Source organism: Aythya ferina, assembly GCF_964211825.1.
Source record: "Aythya ferina genome assembly, chromosome: 4".
Lineage (NCBI taxonomy): Eukaryota > Metazoa > Chordata > Aves > Anseriformes > Anatidae > Aythya > Aythya ferina.
Genome location: NC_140300.1, coordinates 41160531 through 41183785, shown reverse-complemented (window position 1 = coordinate 41183785; position 23255 = coordinate 41160531). Strand labels below are relative to the sequence as shown.

At 36.5% G+C, this 23255-nt stretch overlaps 1 protein-coding gene across 13 annotated transcripts in view; it reads left to right on the top strand.

Moving 5' to 3' along the window:
* The window catches only part of INPP4B (inositol polyphosphate-4-phosphatase type II B), a 303375-nt gene that overhangs the window by 193418 nt on the left and 86702 nt on the right, over positions 1-23255 (top strand). For all 13 annotated transcript variants that reach the window (XM_084516577.1, XM_084516572.1, XM_084516571.1 and 10 more), the window contains 3 exons: positions 5384-5531; positions 15593-15723; positions 22925-23029. In XM_084516577.1, the coding sequence (XP_084372703.1) occupies positions 5384-5531; positions 15593-15723; positions 22925-23029 (384 nt within the window). The remainder of the gene's footprint in view (positions 1-5383; positions 5532-15592; positions 15724-22924; positions 23030-23255) is intronic.

Below are 23255 nucleotides of genomic sequence, written 5' to 3'. Positions count from 1 at the left end.
GATCAGAAGCAGGGAAAAACACCTTTTTCAGAATGGCCATTTCTTTTTACTGCTTCAATGAGAGACTAGAAATGTCTGTGGAGAACTTTTTAATTGATTGAACTACATCTCATTCTGGAGATTCCTTAACTGGAAACAACTAGAGACAGGGAGAGTGTCTTATATCTTTAGGTATCTATTTATGGCTCTTCTTGGAGGTGAGATACAGAGCCAGTTGCATGATTTGGTCAAACTCAGTACAGCTCTTAGATTCTGACTGTGTGTCATCCAGCTAACTGGGTCTCAAAGGACTTTATATTCAGAGAAAATGTCACTGATTGCAACTGAATTCCTTTAATTTGCCATTGGCTGGGTTTAAATTTTTTAATTCATTTTTGGTGGGGAAATGCTGTAGTTTGGGGAGTGAGTTGTGTTAAATTGTTGGAACTTACAAGATACTTGTCAGCTTGAGGAATAATCAAGTTTAGGTCACTTTGTCAGGAGTGTTTGCATGCGATTCTACAGTGTTCGTAGACAGCACTTAACACATCTATGTTTGTTGGTCTTGTATACAAATGCAAACCCCAGACTCACCCAGCATTGCCAGGGTATTCAAAGTCAAACCTGCAAAACTTTTTTTGTTGTTGTTTTTGGTTGGTTTGTTTTTCTTTTTAGAAAAGAGGTGAAGGGAAATAGCGGAATTGCAGATGCACATATGAGAAATGACAGCATGCAGTATATTGGAAATAGCTTTCAGATGCAGGAAGTTTGTTCTAATAAGTACTTATTCTTCAGTTTGCTTCCTGTTTTTGTGACTTCCTCTTCTCACCCCAGTATTGCCTGAACTTCCCTACAGACACCTGGCACTAGTAACAGGTTTTGTCAGTCCCATTCTTTTCTCCTTATTCTTAGTGAATTCCCAATTTCTTTTCTTAGGAGACTTTTGCTTTCCTTTTTTATTCACAGCCTCTTGTCCCAGCCGGTCAGACTTTTCTCCCAGCATGTCTCCGTGACTGGGATTCATGTAGATTAAAGCTGTCTGCATTGCCTGGAGATGGATTTTCTCATATGGGCACCAGTGCTGCCCTTAACACGTTGTGCCACACATTAGCTCTGCCCAAAACGGTATTCATCCACCCTGTAAGAACAAGACATTCACAATCTTGTTAGCATTAAAAACTAGGAAGGAGACAAGCATTTTCAATAGAGGTAGACCATCGGTGCAAGTATAAGGTGTTAAGTTCAAGTCAGTCTGTTTTGAATTTTTACATTCTTTCCTAAAGCTTTACACTTCATATCATTGTCAGATCTGGGAGGAATGCCATAGATGGGGTAAAAAGGTTGGACTAAAGGTTGGACTTGAAAAGTTGGATGAGATGATCTTAGAGGTCTTTTCCAACCTAAATGATTCTGTGAAAAACGTACATCTCTGTAAAAGATTTACCCTCAGGATTCAAGTTTATAAAGCACAGAACTTTCCATTATAGATCTCATAGCTTGCACATCATAGACCATCTCGTGCTTTTAGCCTCATTTTCAAGGCAGCTGGACCATTTTAACTGACAATTTCCAAAAATAATCAGCTTAAGCTAGACAAATTTCAGTGTGGCAAAATTGGAGGCAATCAAGAATAAGGAGTGAAGGAAAAAGAAGAACAGCAGCAGTAATATGATAGAACTTGAGGTTATCATCCGGCCTATAGTATGTATTGCCTGTACTACTTTCCCTGCTGTGTACATACAGAGCTATCTACAGTACAGCATATATTCCAGAAACATAGGTGTTTACTACACGTGTATGCTGTTGTAAACATTCCTGTTTCGCTCTGCTTCATGTTGTTTTTCAGGTCTTCAAACCTATTAAATTGAGAAGAAAAAAAAAAAGAAAAAAAATGTGGTTCTTAAAGCCTGTAGGCATAGGTGCATGCTGGCATTCTTCTGAAATTTAAATCTTAATATATAGAACTCAGAGCCCTCAAGTGAGTTACAAGGCACTTATTGAGTGAGGAGGGAATGAATATATTTCACAAACACCTATTAGTATTCTGTTTATACCCCAAGAGATTGAATTTGTGTCACCAAATTCAGTTGTTTGTTTCTAACACAGGAGTGTTTGCCAATTGTTTGCAAGAAAATGTATTGCCCTTTGCAATGAAAAAGAGAATAAAAGTAATAGCAATTAAGCAAAAATTTAGGATGTAGAAATTATCCTATCCTAGCATAATACATCTGTCCAAAAAAAGGAAAATATAAATAGAAACACTGTTAGTGAATTAGTGTGTGGCAGCGGTATGCTTTGATCTATGTTGAACAGGGAACAAAAATGAAAGCAGAGTATTGAATCTTCTATTATTTTTTTTTATTTTACTTGCAGGGGAAGCAGTGTGAACTATATTGCATGGAATAAAAAGTACAGAGGTCTTTAAATTTAAAAATGAGCATGTCCAAAAATATGGATGGTTAAATATATGACATAGGCTTCTAGGCTTCATGCTATAAAGAAACATTTTTAAAATAAATCGTTCTCTTTCTAACCACAGGAGTTCATTTGGAATTACTTTTTTTCAGTACCTTACATGATCACTGTCGAAATACAGGAAGGATTACATTTGTGAAACTTTCATTTTAATAACTACTGTTGATAAAAGCTGAATCTAGTCTTGCTATCTTTACCATTCAGGTGCTTTTACATGCCTTCTGGATTTTTTTTTTTTTTTTTTTTTTTTTTTTTGGACAACTTGGTTTGGTTAGAAGGAAAAACGTATCTGAGACTTCTGTGGAATCACATGACTTTAGTAGTTAGTAGCTCTGTTTATAAAAAAAAAAAAACAAAAAACACGGAGTATTGTGCAGCTCATTGTGACGACCTTGAACTCTAGCAACAGTGCAAATTAGAATTAATTGATTTCCTCATAAAAACAAAATTCCAAGGCTTTTTTTTTCTGAGTTTGTAATTGAATTTTTCTTCATAAACCCATGGGAAGATAGATGTTTTGGCCATTCTAAAAATCTATTTTTATTTATTTTTTAACTAACTAGAACCACTTGAGATTATTCCATTCTGAAAGTTCAGCATCAGAGGTATTATCTTCAGATAATACCCAATGAATAGCTTAATCATTCTAACAATGGTAGAAGCAAGACCTTTGGATCCATGTTTCTGAAGTGATACCTAGTCTCCTTGATATCATGCTGCAGTAGTATTACTCGTCTGTGTTTTTTTTTTTATTTGTTTTTTTTTTTTTGGTTGATGGTAGTAGTTTTTATTGCTGGTGATAATGGGAGGAAAGAGATTGTGGATATGTACATACGCTGATCAACTAATTCTGTGCATATGCATTAGGTTCTCACAGACAGGCGAATTTTTTGAATGTAATAGATTCTGAGTACAAATTCAAACATTGTTCTTGGGAAAACTGTCTTTAAAAACTTATTGGAAAGGAAAATGTTCTTCTCTCTTCTTCACATTTTATGTTTGTGTCTTGGTCATTATCATCTGAAAACTCCTGGTGAAAATTATCAGCCTGCTTCATAGTAAACAGGTTACACCTAATCTAAATCCTAAAACTGTTTTAGGTTTTTGTTTAAGGCCAGACTTGATTTAACAGAGTTTATTGAGCTCCCTCTGATGTCTAAAGATTGTCATTCCATGTCTTCTTAATGATGGGTGCCATATAGCTGCCTTATGGATTGGCAGAGGCTGTCAACATTATTGGAAAACTGATTTTCCAAGAAAGATTCTCAGCAGAAGACAATGAGCATAGGAAAACATTACAGCATATTTTAATGAAGTAATATAGCAAAGTCCAAACACTGGATATAAGTTGAGTTTACAGGGCTTAGAGATTATTTTAATTTTTTTTTGTAGCGAGGATTCTCAAGCTGTAAAATGTGTGCACTTGAGCATTGAGGTATTTCAGGTGCTAGTGATGAACAAAAACTGCTGTTATTTGTAGGCCATTGCCATCCATCTATTATGTTTACTTCAAAAAAAACTAAGTTCTGACTTTTCTACGTAAAATCAATCATAAAGGCAAAAAGATTGAATGCTTCCAATTTCTCTAGGACTGATTAAGGAGATCTCAATGACAGGAATAGAAAACAGTAAATCAGCAATTACTTTAGTGTGAATATTTGCAACATTCCTTTCTTAATGAATTATGTTTTTTTAAAAAAGCAAGCTTACTTAGATATACATGACCATTTGTGTATCTTTGATAACTTGGCCTGTGTTTTTTGTTCTATTTAAGTCAGCCTGAGTAGGCAGTAACAGTAGTAGTGAGTTGTAAAAGAAGCTGAAATTTCTACTAGTAGCCGTCATTTTGACAGCAGCAGTTTCCTTGCAGCACACATAGGAAATATATTTGTTTGAGTTATAGACCATTCACTGGCAGATCAATGGGACCCTCGTCTAAGGCTTTTTTTTTTTTTCTTTTTTTTTTTTTTTTTTTTCTCAGAAGTCTGATAGAAAAGTACTGTTGGAGGATTTGGATGGCTGTCCAAAGTCACTTTGTGTTAGGAAGCAGCACGTGTATATTTAATGACAGAAATTGATCCCCCACAAAGCTTATTGATATAGTCAAACAAAACTTTCCTTTCATAGCTTTTTACCCCATCAGTTAAGAATGGCGGGGAAGGAATAGAAATTTCCTATCTCTATTACAGAACATCATTGTAAGGTCAGAGTGGAAACAGCCAACATGCTAAGAGCTTTAAGGTGAAAACCATGGTGGGTTTTAAGGACAGCCTTTCAAGTTGTTTTTTTTTTTTTTTTTTTTTTTTTTCCATGTCAAATTACAGTAGTGTTCTGGGAGCAGAGTGTAATGTGTTTGCATGATTGTTATCCTTATTTCTATGAAGTACCATTTTCTTGACTGCGTCAGTGATCGAGTTTCCATTAATGTGGATGCACAACATCTATTTGTGTTAATGACTTCTATATGTGCATGTCATGGAGAAGATGCATCAAATACAGCTAAACTGTGAGGCATGCTTCACTTTTCCAGTGCAATTTATTATTAATGTGAGTGATTCTAGCAGATGGTATGTGGTAGTATTGACTGTATGCGAGTTCATTGTTTATGTTTTGCATTCCATTTTCACTAATTGTACCTTAAGTGTAAGAATAAAGAGCATAATTGATGTTCTTACTACACTGAAATGCTAGATTCACAGAATACCTGCTACGGCAAAATGTGAATTTCCTATTGTACTAGCAATATGTCCTCCGCATGCTGTGATAATAAATAAAATATTTATGTACATAACAGAATTCTAATGGTTTTAAAAGTAATTCTACAAGCTGGAGGGGAAAATAGCATATTGTTTTTAGATTAAGTTTGTTGTCAAAAATTTTCAGTTGTATAACCACAGGAAAGCAATGATATAATTTTTCTTCTTTGCAGTGTTAAAAAATCCGATCTGTAAGTTGTATAGATTCCCTACTTCTGACAACAAGTGGATGAGGATCCGTGAACAGATGGCTGAGACTACTCTCTCTTTCCATGTTCCTAAAGAACTGATCAATCTGCACATAAAGGAGGATATGAGAAGGTAAGGATGAAGAAGTAGCAATAGTCAATACTATATTTTATTTTTCTTAGAAAAAAGTGTGTGATGAGCTTAAAAAATAATAATTTAAACAATGAAATGGGCAAAATATAGTGCTCTTTTGCTGTTAAGAATTTGCAGCTGTAACTGAACAACAGAATTGATTGCTTGTAACTTTATAAGACTCCAGTGTGAGTTCTTAAGTTCTGTGCTATGAACTGTGCTAGAATGCAGTTATGACTTGAAATGTGCAAGAATCAACATTTGGTTAACGATACACATTTTCTGAAAAGCTAACATCGTATACAGAAACAACACATGACGAGAGTGTGAACTGCATTGTAGAATGTTTGGCTTTGTGCCTTAGTAGCACTTAAACCATTGGTAAATATTACGCAAGCAATATAAAGTAACATGTTCATAGTTAATAAAGAAGCAATGATAATATAAATCACTTTCTTTTAACTAATTTACAATTTTTGACATGAGAAAAAGGTATCAAAATAATATAATTTTGAAATCTTTGCTCATGTTGGGCCTTTTAATCAGGAAAGACTTAGGATTATCACAGTATGTATGGCGTGGGGCAAAAAGAGGATAAGGATCACCAGCGGCCTAAAACTTGTTTGCCCACTGTAGGGACTAAAATTGTGACCTGCCTTTGAATAAGTTCTGCTGATACAGCTGGGACAAAAGCTAGTATTTCAAGTGGTCCAAGGCTTCCCTAAAATCTTATCTGCTTTTTCCAGTGATACTGGATAGTGTACTAAAAGATGTTGCCTCTTTCCCCGTGAATCTTGCCTAAGTTGTCATCTTGTCTAATGCCTAAGAGCAGCACTGTAAGCTAATTCTGGATCCCTAAGTCATCCTGTGTGTTTTCAGGCATTCCCCGTTCCACAGCACATTGGAAGGGTTCTTTATGGTGGTGGTTGGTCCTGCAGTAGGAGTTCCTATCTATTTTTATTCACCCCATCTGTTGCTTCTCTGTGATTTCTTTATGCCAATACAACAGTAGTTGTCAGGCCAGAATCTTGCATTTAATAAAGTCAGTGGACTGGTACATACTTCTGTATAGTGATGATGATGGGTTATAAAATCATATGTGAATCATTGTAATACTTTATTTTATTCATTAACACCATGTTTAGGTGCTTATGGGCCAAATCTTGTATGAAAATACTGATGTGTACTTTTTTTTAGTTAGCAATAAAAATAGATTATACTGAATACACAGCTCATCCACTTCCCAAATTTTCATTTGCCCCATGGGTAAATGCCTTTTAAGTGTTAAGGGATTACTTTAACTATTTTTATTTCTAATGTGTTATTGTCTCCAAAGCCATAATGGAAGTAACAGTGCTTGTTGTTATTTCAAATAATAACATTCATCTAAAAGGAAAGAAAAAGAAACAAAAAAAACCCCACCCATTACTTGTTATTTGTGTTAAATGATCTTTAAATACTCACTGAAATTAAGAAAAACTTGGAGGAAGAAACGTAAGTAAAAGTGGCTTGAAGATTGAGGCAAGTGCTCATGGTTTTCCTGACTGCCAGTGTGATATCAGTGCCATGTAGAAGATTAGGAGGGCAGTCTGAAGGAGGAGGTAAGATCAAGGGGAGCGGCATCTTTTTGTAGGATATAAGCAGATGGAAGGAATAAGGGCATCTGTTTGCCTATCAGTGTACAAGCGTGTAGGTTGAAGCTTCAGCTTTGCACATGCTCTGCTGTCTGAAATAATTACGAAGATGTGTCCTCCTTACATTTATCAAGTAGTAAATTAATGGAAGGAAGTTATTGCTATGCTAGTTCTTGAACTCTTATAAATATTATGGTATACCATCTCGAGGTTCTTTCCTTCTGAAGTATTCTTCTCTGCATGTTTTTTTTTTCCCCAGTGAATAAATATTTTTGTCTCAGAGGCCACTTACTATGCTCAGCTTGTTTCATTTCATTCCTATTGTGGATTCAATATAGTCTGAAGCAATTACATATAAAAGATATCCAAGTGCAATGTTAATCCTATTCAGTATTGTATTTTAAATTGTAATTTAAATTCTCTTTTCTCATAGCTCTTAGAATTGTTTATCACTTGATAAAACTACGATGTTCATTGTTAACCAAACTTCTTTCATTTTTGGACTTGATACTCTGAAGTACGTAACCACTGAGGATATTTTTTTTTCAGCATGGAGGAAAGTTTTAAAGATATTCATGCATTAAAGAATGCAAATCCTTCAAACCTCTTTGGAGGAAGTCTTAATGAGTTATGTGGTCATTTTTACTGTTCTAACAAGGGCCATATAATCTACTTTGCTGCTTTTCATTACAACAAATATGTTTCTTCTTCAAGGGTTTTCAGTGGGTCCTTTCCCCTGTTTCTCTACACTGATCTTGTCCACATTTTTTATACCTATCTTTTATATCTTAGTTTATAAGTCGTTCAGAATTTTTGCCAGCCTGTGTAATCTAAGCTTGCAGTTGTGGATGTGGTTTTTGTTGTACTAGATCAGCATAGAAAGGGTTGTTGGGCATTGGAATGGGTTGCCCAGGGAAGTGGTTGAGTCACCATCCCTGGAGGTATTTAAAAGACATTTAGATGTAGAGCTTAGTGATTTGGTTTAGTGGAGGACTTGTTAGTGTTAGGTCAGAGGTTGGACTAGGTGATCTCAGAGGTCACTTCCAACCTAGATGATTCTCTGATAGCAGGAGAATTAGGAAAACACAGTAGAACCCGCCATACATGTCTCTCACATTTGTTGCTAAAGCTCTTTTTGAGTTCCTTAGGGCCAAATTCAGTTTTGGTTAAAGGGAAATTTCACCTACTTATGGCTGAATTTGGCCGATAGCATCTGTGGTCACAGCCTGTAAACAAATTTCAAGGATAAATTGCTCAACTTCCCTTGACCCATCTTTTCAGAGTACAAAGCGCCTTCCAACTTTCCTGCTGCAATGGTTGTCCTGTCCCAACCCCAGTAGCCTTTTCTCATGCCAATTTATCTTGTAGTCAGTCTAGTATAGATTTCACAATCTGTTTTTTGAATTCTTCCTTACAACATTCCAGAATGGGGACAGATTTTAGATTGTTTGAAAGATAAATGTTTTGCTCCATTCTTTTAATATAAAACCTCTGTAGAGAAATGGAGACACAGGCAGAAATGCTCTGTATTGGCAATGGGCATTGATTTTGTGGACCTTTGCACATAAGTTTTTAAATTACTTGTTTTTGAACAATGGCACTGCAAAAACATTGTGTTGATGGATGTAGTGTGGAAAAACTACACCAAGTAAACTTACTGTAACTTTTAAAGCTGTTGGAACTCACCACCTTTATATGGACACTGTTAATATGATCTGGCATCCACTTGAAGACTTTTAAAACCTTAACTCAGATAACTACCTAGCATGATTTTTCATGGAAGAAATTTTTTGAATACTTGAAAAAAAATTAAAAAAAGCAGCAGTAGAACATAGTTCAACTACATGCATGTGAAGGTATTTACCCTGCTGTGCATCAGAAAGGATGCAAAATATCTCTTTGACCATCAGATGCTGCATATAGGAATATAAATGTACAAATGCAAGTGTAACTTAAATTTTTCTGAGTAGATTGTGGACAATTGCCTACCTGCAACATGATTCAATTTATTACCATGCATTTCTAAATGAATAGAAGTTATTTTCATGTGTGAATACTATATAATTCTTTGTACTCTTGATTTCACTATTCATAACTAAATTTGGAAAAGATGGCAACTGTTTAAGTCTAGGCAGAATTTTCATCAGACTTAATGAAGTCAAATTTGCTGGGCTCTACTTTCTACACTGGGTGTTTAAAGCTGTAGCACGTTGGAATGGAGGAGTACTTCTTCATTTGTTCTGTGGTAGTTACCTATAGGTAACATTATTATTATTCAGCAGTGCTGAAAGTTATAAAATGTTAATGCTTCTTGGAGATTGGTTGGTAAAATTTCTAGTTGTTTGTGCACAGCATGCCCTGGAATCAAAGAATTCAATACCAAGCAAATGATCTAACTTGTTGAGGTAAGTCTTGTTGAGTCTCCAATGTGGTGAAGAACAGAACAATACAAAACCAAAGTAAAAATAATCTTGTTTTCAAGGCTGTAATTATTTGAATACAAATTCTGTCTTCACTGAAAGAAATCTTAACTTCTATGTGGTTAACTAGATTTTGTACTTACCAGTAACCTGTGCTTCTAATAGCACTAAGTTTGGTGTAATTTTGTCTTTTCATGTCACTTGATGCAGAGTAGAAATTCAGAGTCATTAAGGTGTAAACATGATTTAAAAAAAAAAAAAAAAGGCCCTGTACAATTTTATTGTTACTGATGTCATAAAGACAGCACAGTTAATTTTGAATGAGACACTGATTAATAAGTTGGGGGAAAAAAACACCCACAGAAGTGTTTAGATGCCTGAGTAATCATGCAATTAATTATATGATTCATTTTAACACATATGTGATTCCAAGCTGAAAGAAGTGAAGTGATAAATAAAAACTGTCAGAGTAAAATGTTGTTTCAGCTCTACGATATAAGCAAAACGATTGTCTTTATTTGACCGAAGCTGATTCTACTATATCCTGATACAGCAGGAAAATGTAAAATAAATAAATATATAATAAAAACAAACAAACAAAACCATTCACAATTGATAATTACTAAAAATAGAATTTAGGTGTAAAATATAAATTCTATAGGTGCCATACTGAATATTACTGAATTTGAGACTCTGCAATCATACGATTCAAGAAAATTATTCTTTGCTTTTAAAATAAATAATAGACCTAGCTTCAAATGCTTATGCTATTTGAAGATTTGAGTTTTTAAAATAAACACAGGTAATAAAATATCCCAGGAAGGGAAAGAGTTTCAAGGCAGAAAGAAAGGAATGGGTTTAATTTAGCTGTTGTGTTGCCTATGCTTTTGAATAAGAAAAACTGGGGTGGATAGAGATGCAAAATGAACTTTAAGACTCCAGCTGTCACGGACAGTTCAAAATATTCTCAAGACTCTGCAAATCCCGGTTTATTCTCCCTATATACATGGAGAAAACAAGTTTTAAAATATTAAGATGTTTTTTGTTTGTGTATATCTACTTTTTTTTTTTATATTTTTTTTTTGGACTAATGTTTGAGGAATGAAATAGATAAGCACCATCTCATTTTCAGTTATCTGGCATGTTGGTCTTAGCAGAAGCTACAACAGTTTTTAGAAATTCTCTAAGAGGAAAAACAGCTTCTGGTTTTGAGAGATTCTCAATGAAAAACATCAGGAAATAAAGAAAAAGTATCATTTTATTCATTTTCATGGTAGTTTCCCCAGAAGGGATTAAATCCTCCTCAGTAATTATTTGTCCGCTTTAGAAACAATATAGTAAAAAGGCTATGATTTTTTTATTCCTGGAGAGGATGTTACATTGTTTTGATGGGTTATTGCCTGTATATCACAGGGACCATAACTTGTTATAAAGAAAAATGAGAGTAATTTTATCTGCTTCTATTCTTCAATAAGATGTAATGGTTGCCCATAAATATGTACATTTTAAAGTAAAATTTGTTAGGAAAACTAATTCCTTTGCTCCTTTCCTTAGAAGGAAACTTTTAAGTTTCCATTACTTATGAGAGATTGATTCCTGCCCCAAAGCTTATGGTTTATATTTACTCTAAAGCTCCCGTTTGATAAGTATTCAAAACTTTGTTACCTTTATCCTGTTCCTGTATCCTTATAAGAAAGTGATAAGAAGTGTGATAAGAAAGAGTGACTTTTTCTGTTACAGTGGTCATTAGAGTGCATGACACAAACCAAACTGTTTAAGTAGAAACTATCAACGTGAATAATAGAAGAAATTCTTTGTGCCTCTTTCAGGTACTTGCAGTAGTTTGCTATAATCTCACGGCTGCGTCCTTCGATAAGCAAAGCCTGAGTTAGTAAATCAAAAGGTAGAATGTTAATCTGAGCCTTGGGTGTGCAAAGTTCCATTGATTTATTTTTTTTCCAAGTTCAATAGGCTTCACTGAACATTTGCTTGGAATCAAAAATCCTGCATAGTTTTAAGTTATGATTCTGACGGTAATGGTATTTAATTGCTTGTAGTCTTAAAAATGTCATGCAGTCTTTACAAATCTCTGGGTGCCCCAATGCAGTTGTTTGTAAAGAGAACAGATGTTTTTACCTAAGGACCGATTTTGCCAAACCATGTTGTGTATCAGCAGCTTGCCACACAGCCATACTTTCCATCAGCAGGGGAAGGTTGGGTAAAGCTCAAGTTCCCCAAAGAGCCAGGTGTCCGTGAATTGTAGCTCTGTAAATCAGGAAGATATAAGCTGTTGTTGGTTTTAAGTAGGAGCCTGAAATGAAGATTCATGACAGCTCTAATAGTGCTGTGGGATCCTGAGGAGTCTCATAATTTACTCTTGTAAATTTTTGTCTATTTAAACTTGTATTGTGTTAGTACCAATGACCATTAATCTTTGTACTAAGGATCATGATAGTATAGAGTGCTTTCGGCAGGTCAGGATCCAGTATTTAATTTTTCTGCCATAATGGCAGAAAAGTTTTGAAGTAAAAAAAAAAAAAAAGTAAAAAAAAAAAAAAAAAAAAAGTAAAAGGTAGATTTGCAATTTTGAAATGTGGAACGTCTTCCAACCATAATGGCAAGCGCTTAATGAAAGCTTAGTATACTTTGTGTACTAAAGGAAAAAAAAATGATGTGAGAAAGTGCCCTAGAAAGGCTTAAAAATAAGTTAGCTTACATTTGTGGAGGAGGAGGAGGAGGAATGGGACAGACGGTTTACATCCTCTCTCTGATTAGACACAAAATGGAGCAAGCTTGTGCCAAGGTCTCAGAGGAAGATATTAAAGTACTTAAGGCAGGAGACAATGGAAGTTGAGACTGTCCTGGCTGATATTTTCCATTAGGCACTGATAGAAAAGACTGTCTTGGAGGTGGTTTGTGGAGCTAAGCAGCAAGATGTAGGAAACAAATCTTGGATTTGATTGTGTAAGAAGGGCTAAAGTTGATGCTAAGCACAAGATGTGTCATGGTGGTGAGTGCAATTACCTGGGAAAGACCTTCAGAGGGGATTTGGAATGGGGGAAGATCATGACAAATAGCTCTGTTTTACAATACTGAGTTTGCACTGATCTTACTGCTCTGTTGACAAATTATTTGAAATTCCATGCTTGAATTGAACAGGTGAATCAGTAACCAATTTGCCCTTAAGGAGAACCAATATAAAAATACTGATTTCCATTTATTGCACAGTTACACGTATTTACTGTTTGAAATGTATTGTCAAGTTTTTCAGCGAAATAAGTTCGGGTATAAAGTACAGCAACATTATTAAAACACTTTTCTTTTTAGATAGAATGTTATGGGTTATTACAAAATACTGTGTTTATACATTCTGTTTATTTATGGGGAGGGGGTATTACCAGTAATGCTAATAAAGCCTGGTACTATGAAATATTCTTGGTGAAACCTAGTTACCGAAAAGATAATTCTGTTTTCAGCCACTTTTCAGAACAGAGTTGCACTGAGTCACCAGCAGCAGTGTGACAAACAGTAAGAATTCACAACACACAAATAGTATCCAAATCCAAAATGGCTTGGATTGATTATTGCATTTGGGAAAAATAAAAATAAAAAGTGTGCAAGAGGGCTGTTTTTGGAGGAATAGTATACATGCCATATAATCCTATTATCTGGTATTTTTGATTTTTTTCTAGATTAGTTTAAAATGGCAAGTTTTAATAAAACATTGCAGATGAGATGCATTTTTTGTGAGATACTGGCGGCTGTATTTTGACTTCAGTGATGTGTGTTTCTGAGATGAAATAAATGCAAGCCTTGTCGACAGTGATAAGAGCAGGATTTTTCATTCCTTGAAAACACATTAAAGTTAATGTGGTGGGATTTCAGCTTGCCCTTCCCATTGCTTTAGGTGTAACTGAAGTCAGCCAGTTAAACTAGTTTCGGTACACAAGTGATATTTTAGTCTGAGATAAGGGGTTTTTGCTGCTGCTGTTGCTTGGCATAAGTATGGGACCAGCAGCTCCAGGGGCAGACTTAGATGGAGACAGGAGAGCAGAGCCCCAGCACTGGGTTTTCCATGGAATAGAGGGCTCTGAATGTTATGCATTGATGCATCCAGCTCTCACTGTATAGTATTTCTTCAGTCTCTGCAGGGTAGTGTACTGCTGTATAGGAGGAAAATACAAGTTTAGATTGAGTCAGGAACAAGCATTGTTTCTAAAATTATTGAAGATCACATTTGAAATATTAAGGGCCAAATTACCTTCATTACAAACAAATAGAATTCTATGCTCTGACAAATCTTGAGGGGTGTTTCTTAGTTGGAAGCCATGAGATTTTTACTCAATGAAGTGTCCCATTTTAAGCTAATGAAGTTTTATAAGGAAAATGATGATGGAAAATGGTGGGGCTGACCTCCTAGTGCTGATTATTCTTATGCTACACCATTGCCGGTTTATATCAATGGTATATCGATGGAGGAAGATTAAACCATGTTATCTGCTTCTGTTCTTTTAGGTCAAATGAGATGAAAAACTGATCATATGTCATTAGTAAACTCCAAACAAGTTAATGTATTGTAGTGTTTGTTTCCATTTTGGTACTTTCAAAGACATGTAAACCAAGCAAAATACCTGAATTTGCTTTTTATTTTGCTTGTTGCCTTAGGTAGGAGCAGAATTATGCCTCTATAGCTTTTTCTAGTACTGTTCACTGTAGTGCAAAGCCAATAGTGATGGGGAAAGCTATGTATTGGTGTGTGTGTGTTTTTTTTTTTTTTCTTTAAGAAATAATTTTGAGAATCTTTGGCTAGTGGTCCAAACTGTTGCTTTAAGTATAGCTATGTTCCTGGGCAGCAGTCTCATTGGTGTTCTTCTCACCTTTTTATTTTTTCTCCTCTTTCCCCCCCTCCTCTTTTCCCACCCCTCTGCCCCTCTTCCTCTTCAGTAATTTTCATATATCAAGGACCTGCCCTCTGGAATTCTTTTCTGAGACTTCCAAGAATTGCAGTGAAATAGTCTGCTTGATGCTTTGAGGAACATTAGGAAAACTAGTCAGTCAGTTTACATAAGTTTTCTCCCAAATAATTCCAAGCCTCTGAAGGCTTGAGATATTTCAGCTTCTTTAAAAGCAGAACACCCAAAGTGGATCTGGGGTTGGATTTACTTTTCAAGTGAGGAAAAAAAACCAGAAAGCCAGAAACATGGTAACCATGCTTGTTTGTGCAGGAAACTAGGGATCTCTATTTCTTTCAGGTCAGCTCTCAAAAGAGCATACAGGAAAACTGATAATTTGCTAAAGGATTTCCTTTCGGATTTTCAGTGACATGTTTGGTTACCATAACACTGCTGTTTTGACCTGATGAACACAGATGTAAGGCTGAAGATTAAGTTTTAGGGAAATGGTGGCTTTCTGTTTTAATTTGTGTTTTGTTGTGCATATAGCACAAAAGGATGTGTGTGTGTGGGGGGGGGTGGATTGGTTATGTCTGGTAGTGTGTTGGATAAACTGACATTTGTAGAAATATGTATTGATGTGTAAGACAGCATCCAAATATAATGATGTATAAGACAGTATCCAAAGAGTAGAGTTTATAGAACAGCTATGCTGCAGTCACTGGAGAAGGATTGAACTTCGTATACTTTACAATGGTGCTTAACATTGCCTCACAAGATGTTGCTTACTGTGAACAGAGCTCTTTGAGCCTGGAAGCTGCCTTGCCTCCAAGGGAAAAACAATATTTCAGCTTGCGTTTGTACCAGATGAATTCTGAACGCAAATTACTGCATTATTCACTCATTTGGCACTCTTTATTGCAAATTTAAAAACAGAGCTGATATCACCAAACTTCACAATTGCCATGAGAACAGACCCAAGATTTTAATTCAATTGGGAAGTGCTTTTGATGTTTTATAATGAACTGTTTTGGGATTAATTGGATTAATTTGGTTGAATGTGAATGTTAATGGATTAATGAATTAATGCCATCTCTTTTTGCCTTTTGGTACAGGAATCAGGAACTTAAAGACTTGGGAGAACTTGCTCCTCACTGGGACAATATGCGTAAAAGTGTTATTGCACACTGTGATCAGATGCTGAGCATGTATCAGGATACTCTTGCAGAGCTTGGGAAGCATACAGGTATGAAAGTTGCCTCCCCTCTCTTGGAGCACTTAACAGTCAACCTACTTAATTCTAATTATATGCTGGAGTATTCAAGTATTCAGCAGTAATAAAACATGTAAAAAATCATAAATAATAATTTAATTGTTGTATTTCTGAGATATTCAGAAGTACTCTTCTAAAATTTTTTCATACATTCCAACAAGCTTTCACAATTAACGTAGTATGTAGTTATGCAGCAGCCAAAAGATTTGAGAAGGTGGGTGTGCCTGTTTTAATTGCATGTTCCCTTGATTTTGCTGCTTTTCTAGTACTGAGTACCATCTGCTAGCTGAAAACAGCTACTAGAACTACTTTAGAGGTTTGTTCTGAGCTTTTCTTGAAACCTAAGTTGCATTTAACCATAGACAGGATAAAAGTGGCATGCTCCATGTATCCTTAGTGTAGCATTTGTCATTGGCCAGGTTGTGCCAGAAAAGCACGCAATTTATATAGGATGGACAGTCCGTCCAAATTCCAGAGGAAGCGGTATGTACTGTGCTTGTTTTTTTCAGATGAAGATGGTTTTGTCTTATATTCTGATGTGCACTGGTTGGTTGTTTGGGTAATATTTGTCAGGGTCCTGTGGTCAAGGACTGTAATGTATTGCAGTGTCTACATGCCAGTTGAATAAGACAGCATCAGTGAAAAATGTGCAGAAAAGAAAGCTGATCTTTTTCTCCTGTAGAAATTCTTACTTGTAAAAGAGAACAAGAAAGGTCTGCAGAACTAACTATTTCTTGGTTTTGAATTACTTTTCTTTTGGTTGTTCACAAATCATTCAAAAATATGGTAATTCTTTTCTGTTTTGCGAGACTACTGGAATTATTTCCTGAATAAAAAATAACACTATTTTGAGAAAACAATTTTTTCTTTCTGTTCATAGCATGCCTTTCACCCCTACCCCCTGTAGTTTTTGAGATTTTTCTGGAAGGAAATAAACACTTTTGTTCTGAATGACTACAGAGGCCTTGTTGTTGCTGCTTTCTTGCTGGTGTCAGTTTTCTAATGCCAGTCCTCACAGTCATCATCTCAATATGTGTTCTCTGTGACTTTGCTGCCATTATTGCTTGGATATGCTCTTTCACTCTATATTCTCACCACTAGCTGCTCCCAGTAGGGCCTTACTCCCACAGCTTTGTGCATGGAGGCACAGGCTTGCCAGAGGTAAACAGGGCTTTGTGCATTGTGTTGCAAATATAACAATCTTGCAAGAGATAACATCTTTTGAACTATCAAATAATAGGGACAATTTGCGGTACTTTAACTATTTCTAGCTTTTTACAGTCCTGTAAAAACAAACAAGCCCTTTTTATTTACTGAGAAATCAAGCAACCAGATTTTAGTCCAACATACAACTAAAATGCATAGCAATTTCTTCTTATACAGAATTGAACACTTTTCTAATAATGGATCTGCTGCTTTTAGTAGGCAAGACACAAATATTTCTTTTCCAAAATAATCACTAAAACTGTACTTCTGTCCTTTATACATTATCTTCTAATAGAAGATTGACCATGGCATTTGTCATTCCAGGTTGCTCTGGGATTTCTTTCTTGGTCACAGGAAAAGAGAAATCCTGTTTTAGTGTATGAACAAAAAAAAAAAAAAACAGCCGCTAACTGAAACCAAACGTTTTGGCAGCAGTTGATCACTGGGGGGAAGCTCATCTGTTGTGTAATCATTTGCATTTTGGTTGCACAACTGTAATTTCTTGTATTTATGATTGTTTACCATCATCAGAATATTCCAATTCTGATTTTGGCAGACTACTGCCTGATCCAGTATGACACTCCTTATGTTTCCGTGTTGTAACTAATACACATTTTTTTAAATGCTTTGTTGATTACATTTTGAAAACACTCCATAAAATATCATATGCAAGGAAATAAATACAGATGGTGAAGGAGTCAATGTAATAATTAACACTTTCAGCAAAATATTGAAATGACTTTTTGAGATTTTTAAAAAAAAAAAAAGACAATGTAATCTATTAAATTTAAATCCTGCAAGGGACTGTGTTGTGATAAGTGATTTTGAAAATGGCTGGTGATATTGAATGATATTAAATTAACCATGATTTGAGATAACTGCAGTGGACCATGGAACCCAAGATTATCAAGAGTAATAGTTGTACTTAAAGACTTAACATAAATGAGGAGGAGTTAATTTGGAGGTCAATGCTCAGGTACACACCTAAATCTCATTTCTTGAACAACACTGTTTTACCCCAGCATTATGGTGCTGGTGAAATACATGCATATATTTGCAAAACCCTAATTTTCATTTTGTGTGAAAACTTGATATCTTCTCCCCCCTGGTACAAGGGTGAAAAATAAGGATAATGCAGGCAAAGTGTTAACCCTGACAGGTGACCAGATTAAGTGAAACTTGACTTGAGGAGTGATCTGATATTCCAGTGTGTCATAGTCTTTTAGGGACCTGGAAATTGGGGTCACAGATGTTTCTGTGTTTGAGGAGTAGGAATAAAGGAGGTGTAGCTAAGTAAGAGACATAGTTAATCTGTTGTTGAAGATGTGCCTGGGATTAGATTACAAGAGTTGCAGCCAGAAAGAGGGAGCATTAAGTCATTTTTGCATCTATCTTGATCTTGGATCTCAGAATCATAGAATTATTTAGGTTTGAAAAAACCTCTAAGATTATCTAGTCCAACCTTTTAAGTCCAACCTTTAGTCGTCTCACTGTAGAGAAGATATACCTTTTGGTACAGGTTTCCCTTGAGCTCATGAGATAACCTTTACTGCTCTTTTAACATAATATAATATCATACAATTTTCTTCAGTCTGAAGTACTGTAATAGAAAAAAAAAATAGTAATGTGGCATGAAGGAGAATAATGTTCAGCAAATCTTGAAAATAATGGATATGTGACTGAATATTTTCAGCTTAACTTTTTAGTTTGCAGCTTGATCCCAATTTTAAAAATGTTTTTATATACACTTATTGTTGGCTCTGAGTTGTCTGCTTCTCGATTAACTGTATATTCATTTACCTCTCTACAATGTATTCAATCAAAAATTTAATTCTGGTTCAAATCCATCTTAGAAAACTTGAATTTTAGTTTATTTCTACAAATTATATACTTGAAAATTGGTTTGTTCTGGATTATGGTCCTGTATAATGCTGATTAACTTCCACCAAGCATTTACGCCCTGAGCACAACCACTTGATATGCCTTGCTTGAAAACTGGAGGCAAGATATTCCCTATGAATATTTCTCATTCTTTGTTGGATTTTACAGCAAGTGAGAATTACCATAAAGCGAACATATCTGCACCAAGTCCAACTTTGTAGAGTAGACAAAAAAGGGAGTTGAGCTTTGAGAATGTTATTTGCTTGTTTTTATTTTGACCTGAAATGATTTTTTTTTTTCCTGGTGTTCTTTTTCTCAGTGATCAAAATGAGAATTCTGTTGTTTGTCCAGCTGTAGAATGAGAGAAAAAGATATGATCGAGGTTAGGGCAACTGAATATTGCTCTGGGGAATTGGATATTATGCCTGCCTCCGTCACAGAGTTCTGATGTGACGCTAGGCAAGTCAGACTTTTCAGAAGTCATTAGTTTGTTCTTATTTTCTGGAAGTCTGGCAATACACACAGTCTGTTTTGTAGGAGTATTCACTGCTGATGTATATAATTCATGTCAGTGGGAGCCGTGCTTCGGAAATGTAACATGTATGATATTTCAAATTTGGCAGAATCAGATCCTCCACGTCTCATATTAACGTACTGCTTCTTAAATGCCTCAACCTTAAGTTAGTCTCTGTGATTAGAATAGATGAAATTATAACAATTTAATGTATCCAGTTAAACTTATCCCCTAAATATTTGTAAAGCCCTTAGAAACTGTAGTGCTTATGCAGTAGAAACTGCAGAAACTAATAATTCTGTCTTTGTGGAAGGCTTGAGCAGTATACATGTACCTAGATACTAGAGTAAAAGTTGGTAACAAAATATTGAATAGCTGCTTCTGAAGTAAGCACCGAAGACCCTAAGTGCTCGATGAACTGGAAAAAGCTAATAAGTGATACGGAATTCAAATCTACTTCAGAGTTTCCTGTTAAGGTGAATGTCAGAGGAAGATTACATCTATGAGCTCGTATTTTCTAACTTCGAAGAGTTTGATCTTGCAACAATTATAATAATTATTTTAATAGAGAAATTGTGGTCTTCTTAGCCTAAAATACAGCTTAAAACATTATTGTATTGGGTTTATGTGTCAAGAGTTTGATAGCAGGGGTGACCTCTGTGAGCGGAGCTTTCCCATGTCAGATCAGAGCCAGCTCCAGATGGCCCCAAAAGGGATCTGCTGCTGTCCAGAGCTGAGCCAGGGAATGATGCTGGTTGGGCCTCTGGGAGAGCGGGTTGAAGAAAGGGAAACAACTGCTGTGCAACAGCAGCTGGGAGAGCGGAGAACCAGCCCTGCAGCCCCCAGGTGAGTGCAGCAGGAGGGCAGGAGGTGCTCCAGGTGTAGGCAGCAGCAGTTCCCCTGCGGCCTGTGCAGGGAGAGGCCCCTGGTGGAGCAGGCTGTCCCCCTGCAGCCCATGGGTCCCACATGGGGCAGATCTCCACACTGCAGCCCATGGAGGAGCCCCCAGTATAGCAGGTGGATGTGGCCTGGAGGAGGCTGCAGCCCATGGAGAGCTCCCGCAGGAGCAGGCCCTGGGCCGGAGCTGCAGCCCGTGGAGAGGAGCCCACGCAGGAGCAGGGGGTCTGGGGGGAGCTGCCGCCCACCCGTGGGGGACCCGTGCTGGAGCAGTTTGCTCCTGGGGGATGGATGGGCCCTGTGGGATGGAGCCGTGTGGGAGCAGTTCTTGAAGAGCTGCTGCCTGTAGGCAGCCCCCGCAGGCTCAGTCCGAGAAGGACGGCATCCCGTGGGAGGGACCCCACATGGAGCAGGGGCAGAGAGGGACTGTGAGGGAGTGACGGAGATGAAGTGTTAGAGACTGACCGCAGCCCCCATTCCCCATTCCCCTGTTCTGTTCAGGGGAAGGAGGGAGAAGAGGGTGCAGGAGGGAAAGAAGGTGTTTTTTAATTAGCTTTTAGTTTCTCACTGTGCTAGCCTGCTAGTGATAGGCAATACATTATATTGATCTCTTTATGCTGAGTCTGTTTTGCCCATTACAGTAACTGATGAGTGATCTCCCTGTTCTTATCTTAGCCCTTGAGCCATTTCCATTGCATTTTCTTCCCTTTTCCTTTGAGGTGTGGGAGTGAGAATGGTTGTGGTGGAGTTCAGCTGCCCAGCATAGTGAAATGACCACAGTTATTTAGAAAAAAACAACCATCCAAACAAAACATCCCACAACCCTGAAAATGAGTTTTATCACATAGATGATACTGGCAGATGTGGATGGAAATCTTTAATTCCACTGCATGGATTTCTCATACCTGGATAAAAAGAGTAACTAATAGCAGTGGATTTTTCTCATGTGTTACTGACATTGGAGCGGAAGGGATTCTTGCTTCACAGGTCTTCCCTGAAAAGAGGAGTAACAAGACTTAGCAGTGCTTTGTGTGTTCTACTTCAGCTCGGGACAGAAGTGTACTCCATGACATGCAGGCTCTTTTCTTCTCCCTCCTACTCTTTTTTTTTTTTTTGCCTGTCCCTTTTAATTTTCTCTTACCTCACTCTCTTCTTAGTCCATCAGTGTTTCCTTGTCACAGATCGTTATCATCCCTCAGACTTTGACCCTGGGCTCAGCTGAATTCTCATAAATTGTCTGCCCCCATTCTGTTTTCTTCCCTCATAATTTCAGTCTCCTCACCTGTGTTACTCCCATTTTGTTTGTGACACAGTTCAAGTTCCTTTCACTGCTCATAATTTGGTGTTCACAGCTCATAATTATGTGCTTTCCTGATGCGTGTTTTCTCATTCCTATTTGTCCTCTTGAATTTCTCCTGTTTTCAACCTGTACCTGAGTTTTCCTATCAAATGTAAATATAATTGATTCCTCAACAATTGCTTTTCTCATTACCTTTGCTTTAATTCTCCATTCAAATTATTATTACTTGAAGTTGCTAACCTTAGACAGCAGCCTCCACAGGCCTACAGCTATTTAGGTGAAGTACCTGACTTGGCTTTGTACAAGTTTGGTAGTACCTCTGTAGCTTTGGTCTGGGGGGTCATTGGTGCTATCCAGCAATATGGTTTGCATTGGGAGGCTGAAGTAGTTGTCTTGGAATTTTATGGCACTTTCAATAGAGAACCTCTTGCAAATCTTGACTGAGCAAATCAAAAAAGAATTAAAAAAAAAAAAAAAAACTTCCCCCCCCATAACACAAGAAGAAGAAAAAACTTTTGAGCGAGACTGTAGGAGTAGAGGAGAAAATCCTATCTAAATCAGAGAAATTTTAGTCCAAACACTTAGCAGATGGCTAAATGACAGGATACGAACAAAATGGTCTAAGTTAGTTATGCTACCTAAGTGAGAAGGTAGGATCATCTTTCTTTCTTAATCTACACCCTTTTGCTTTATATAAATATATATACATACATATATATATGCCCTATCAAATATCTCCCCAAAAATGATTTTATTAGTCAGATTTTAGTTATATTCCTTTATGCCTATGATTATATTCCTATACAATAGAGTTACTCATAAACTCATACTTTTGAAGTATATAGCCAGATTTTTTTTTTGAGCTTTGTGCTTCTTGTGGTGCTGGATTTCTGTAGGAAAAAAAAATAATTTACAGCTTTCCTTAAACCAGTTTACTTTGAACTTTCTAGGAAACGTGTGTAGCCCAGTCAACATATTTCTGTTTTAAGAAACAAAGGTTATTCAGTGAAAATATAGTGCCATCATAGCTCTGCACCCCTGTGTTTATTGAACAGAATAAACATAATACCCATTAACTGTGGCAACGTTTCCAGCAGGCTGCAGACCTACTTCAGACAGCAGGGAAAAAACGTCTATCACCTAGAATAAAAAATTAGATTGTTCTGTGAATTAAAAGCTGTTTTGTTGCATGCAGTATGGATACATGCTGAGACTCAGTTAGTGAACCATTCTTCTCCTAATATACAATTACACATTAAAAGTAAATTAAGGAAGGCTGCTAACGTACAAGTATTGTCCTCACATTAAAAAAAAAAAAGAGACAAAACATCTGCTGGGTGCTTAAGATAATGATTCTTTAAACTTTTGTTTTTCAGGTTCTTCCTTCAAATCAAGCTGCAGCAAAGGAGAAAAAACATTGGAATTCATTCCAATAAATCTCCATTTGCAAAGAATGCACGTGCATAGTCCTCGATTGAAAGGTAAAGCATATTCTGCAGAGAAATCCTCTGAGTATGAAAAAGCATACTTTGAAATACAATTAAACTTACAGCTGAAAGAGGCAGTTCCCATTTTAGCCCTTTTTAAGATGCAAGTATCTTAACTTACATATCTGGTTTCAAGAATCATCATCAGATGGACATAAAGTTTTCAAATGAAACATTACAACAACAGTAGGTCTGAAAATTATGCTGTTTGGAGAGTTGA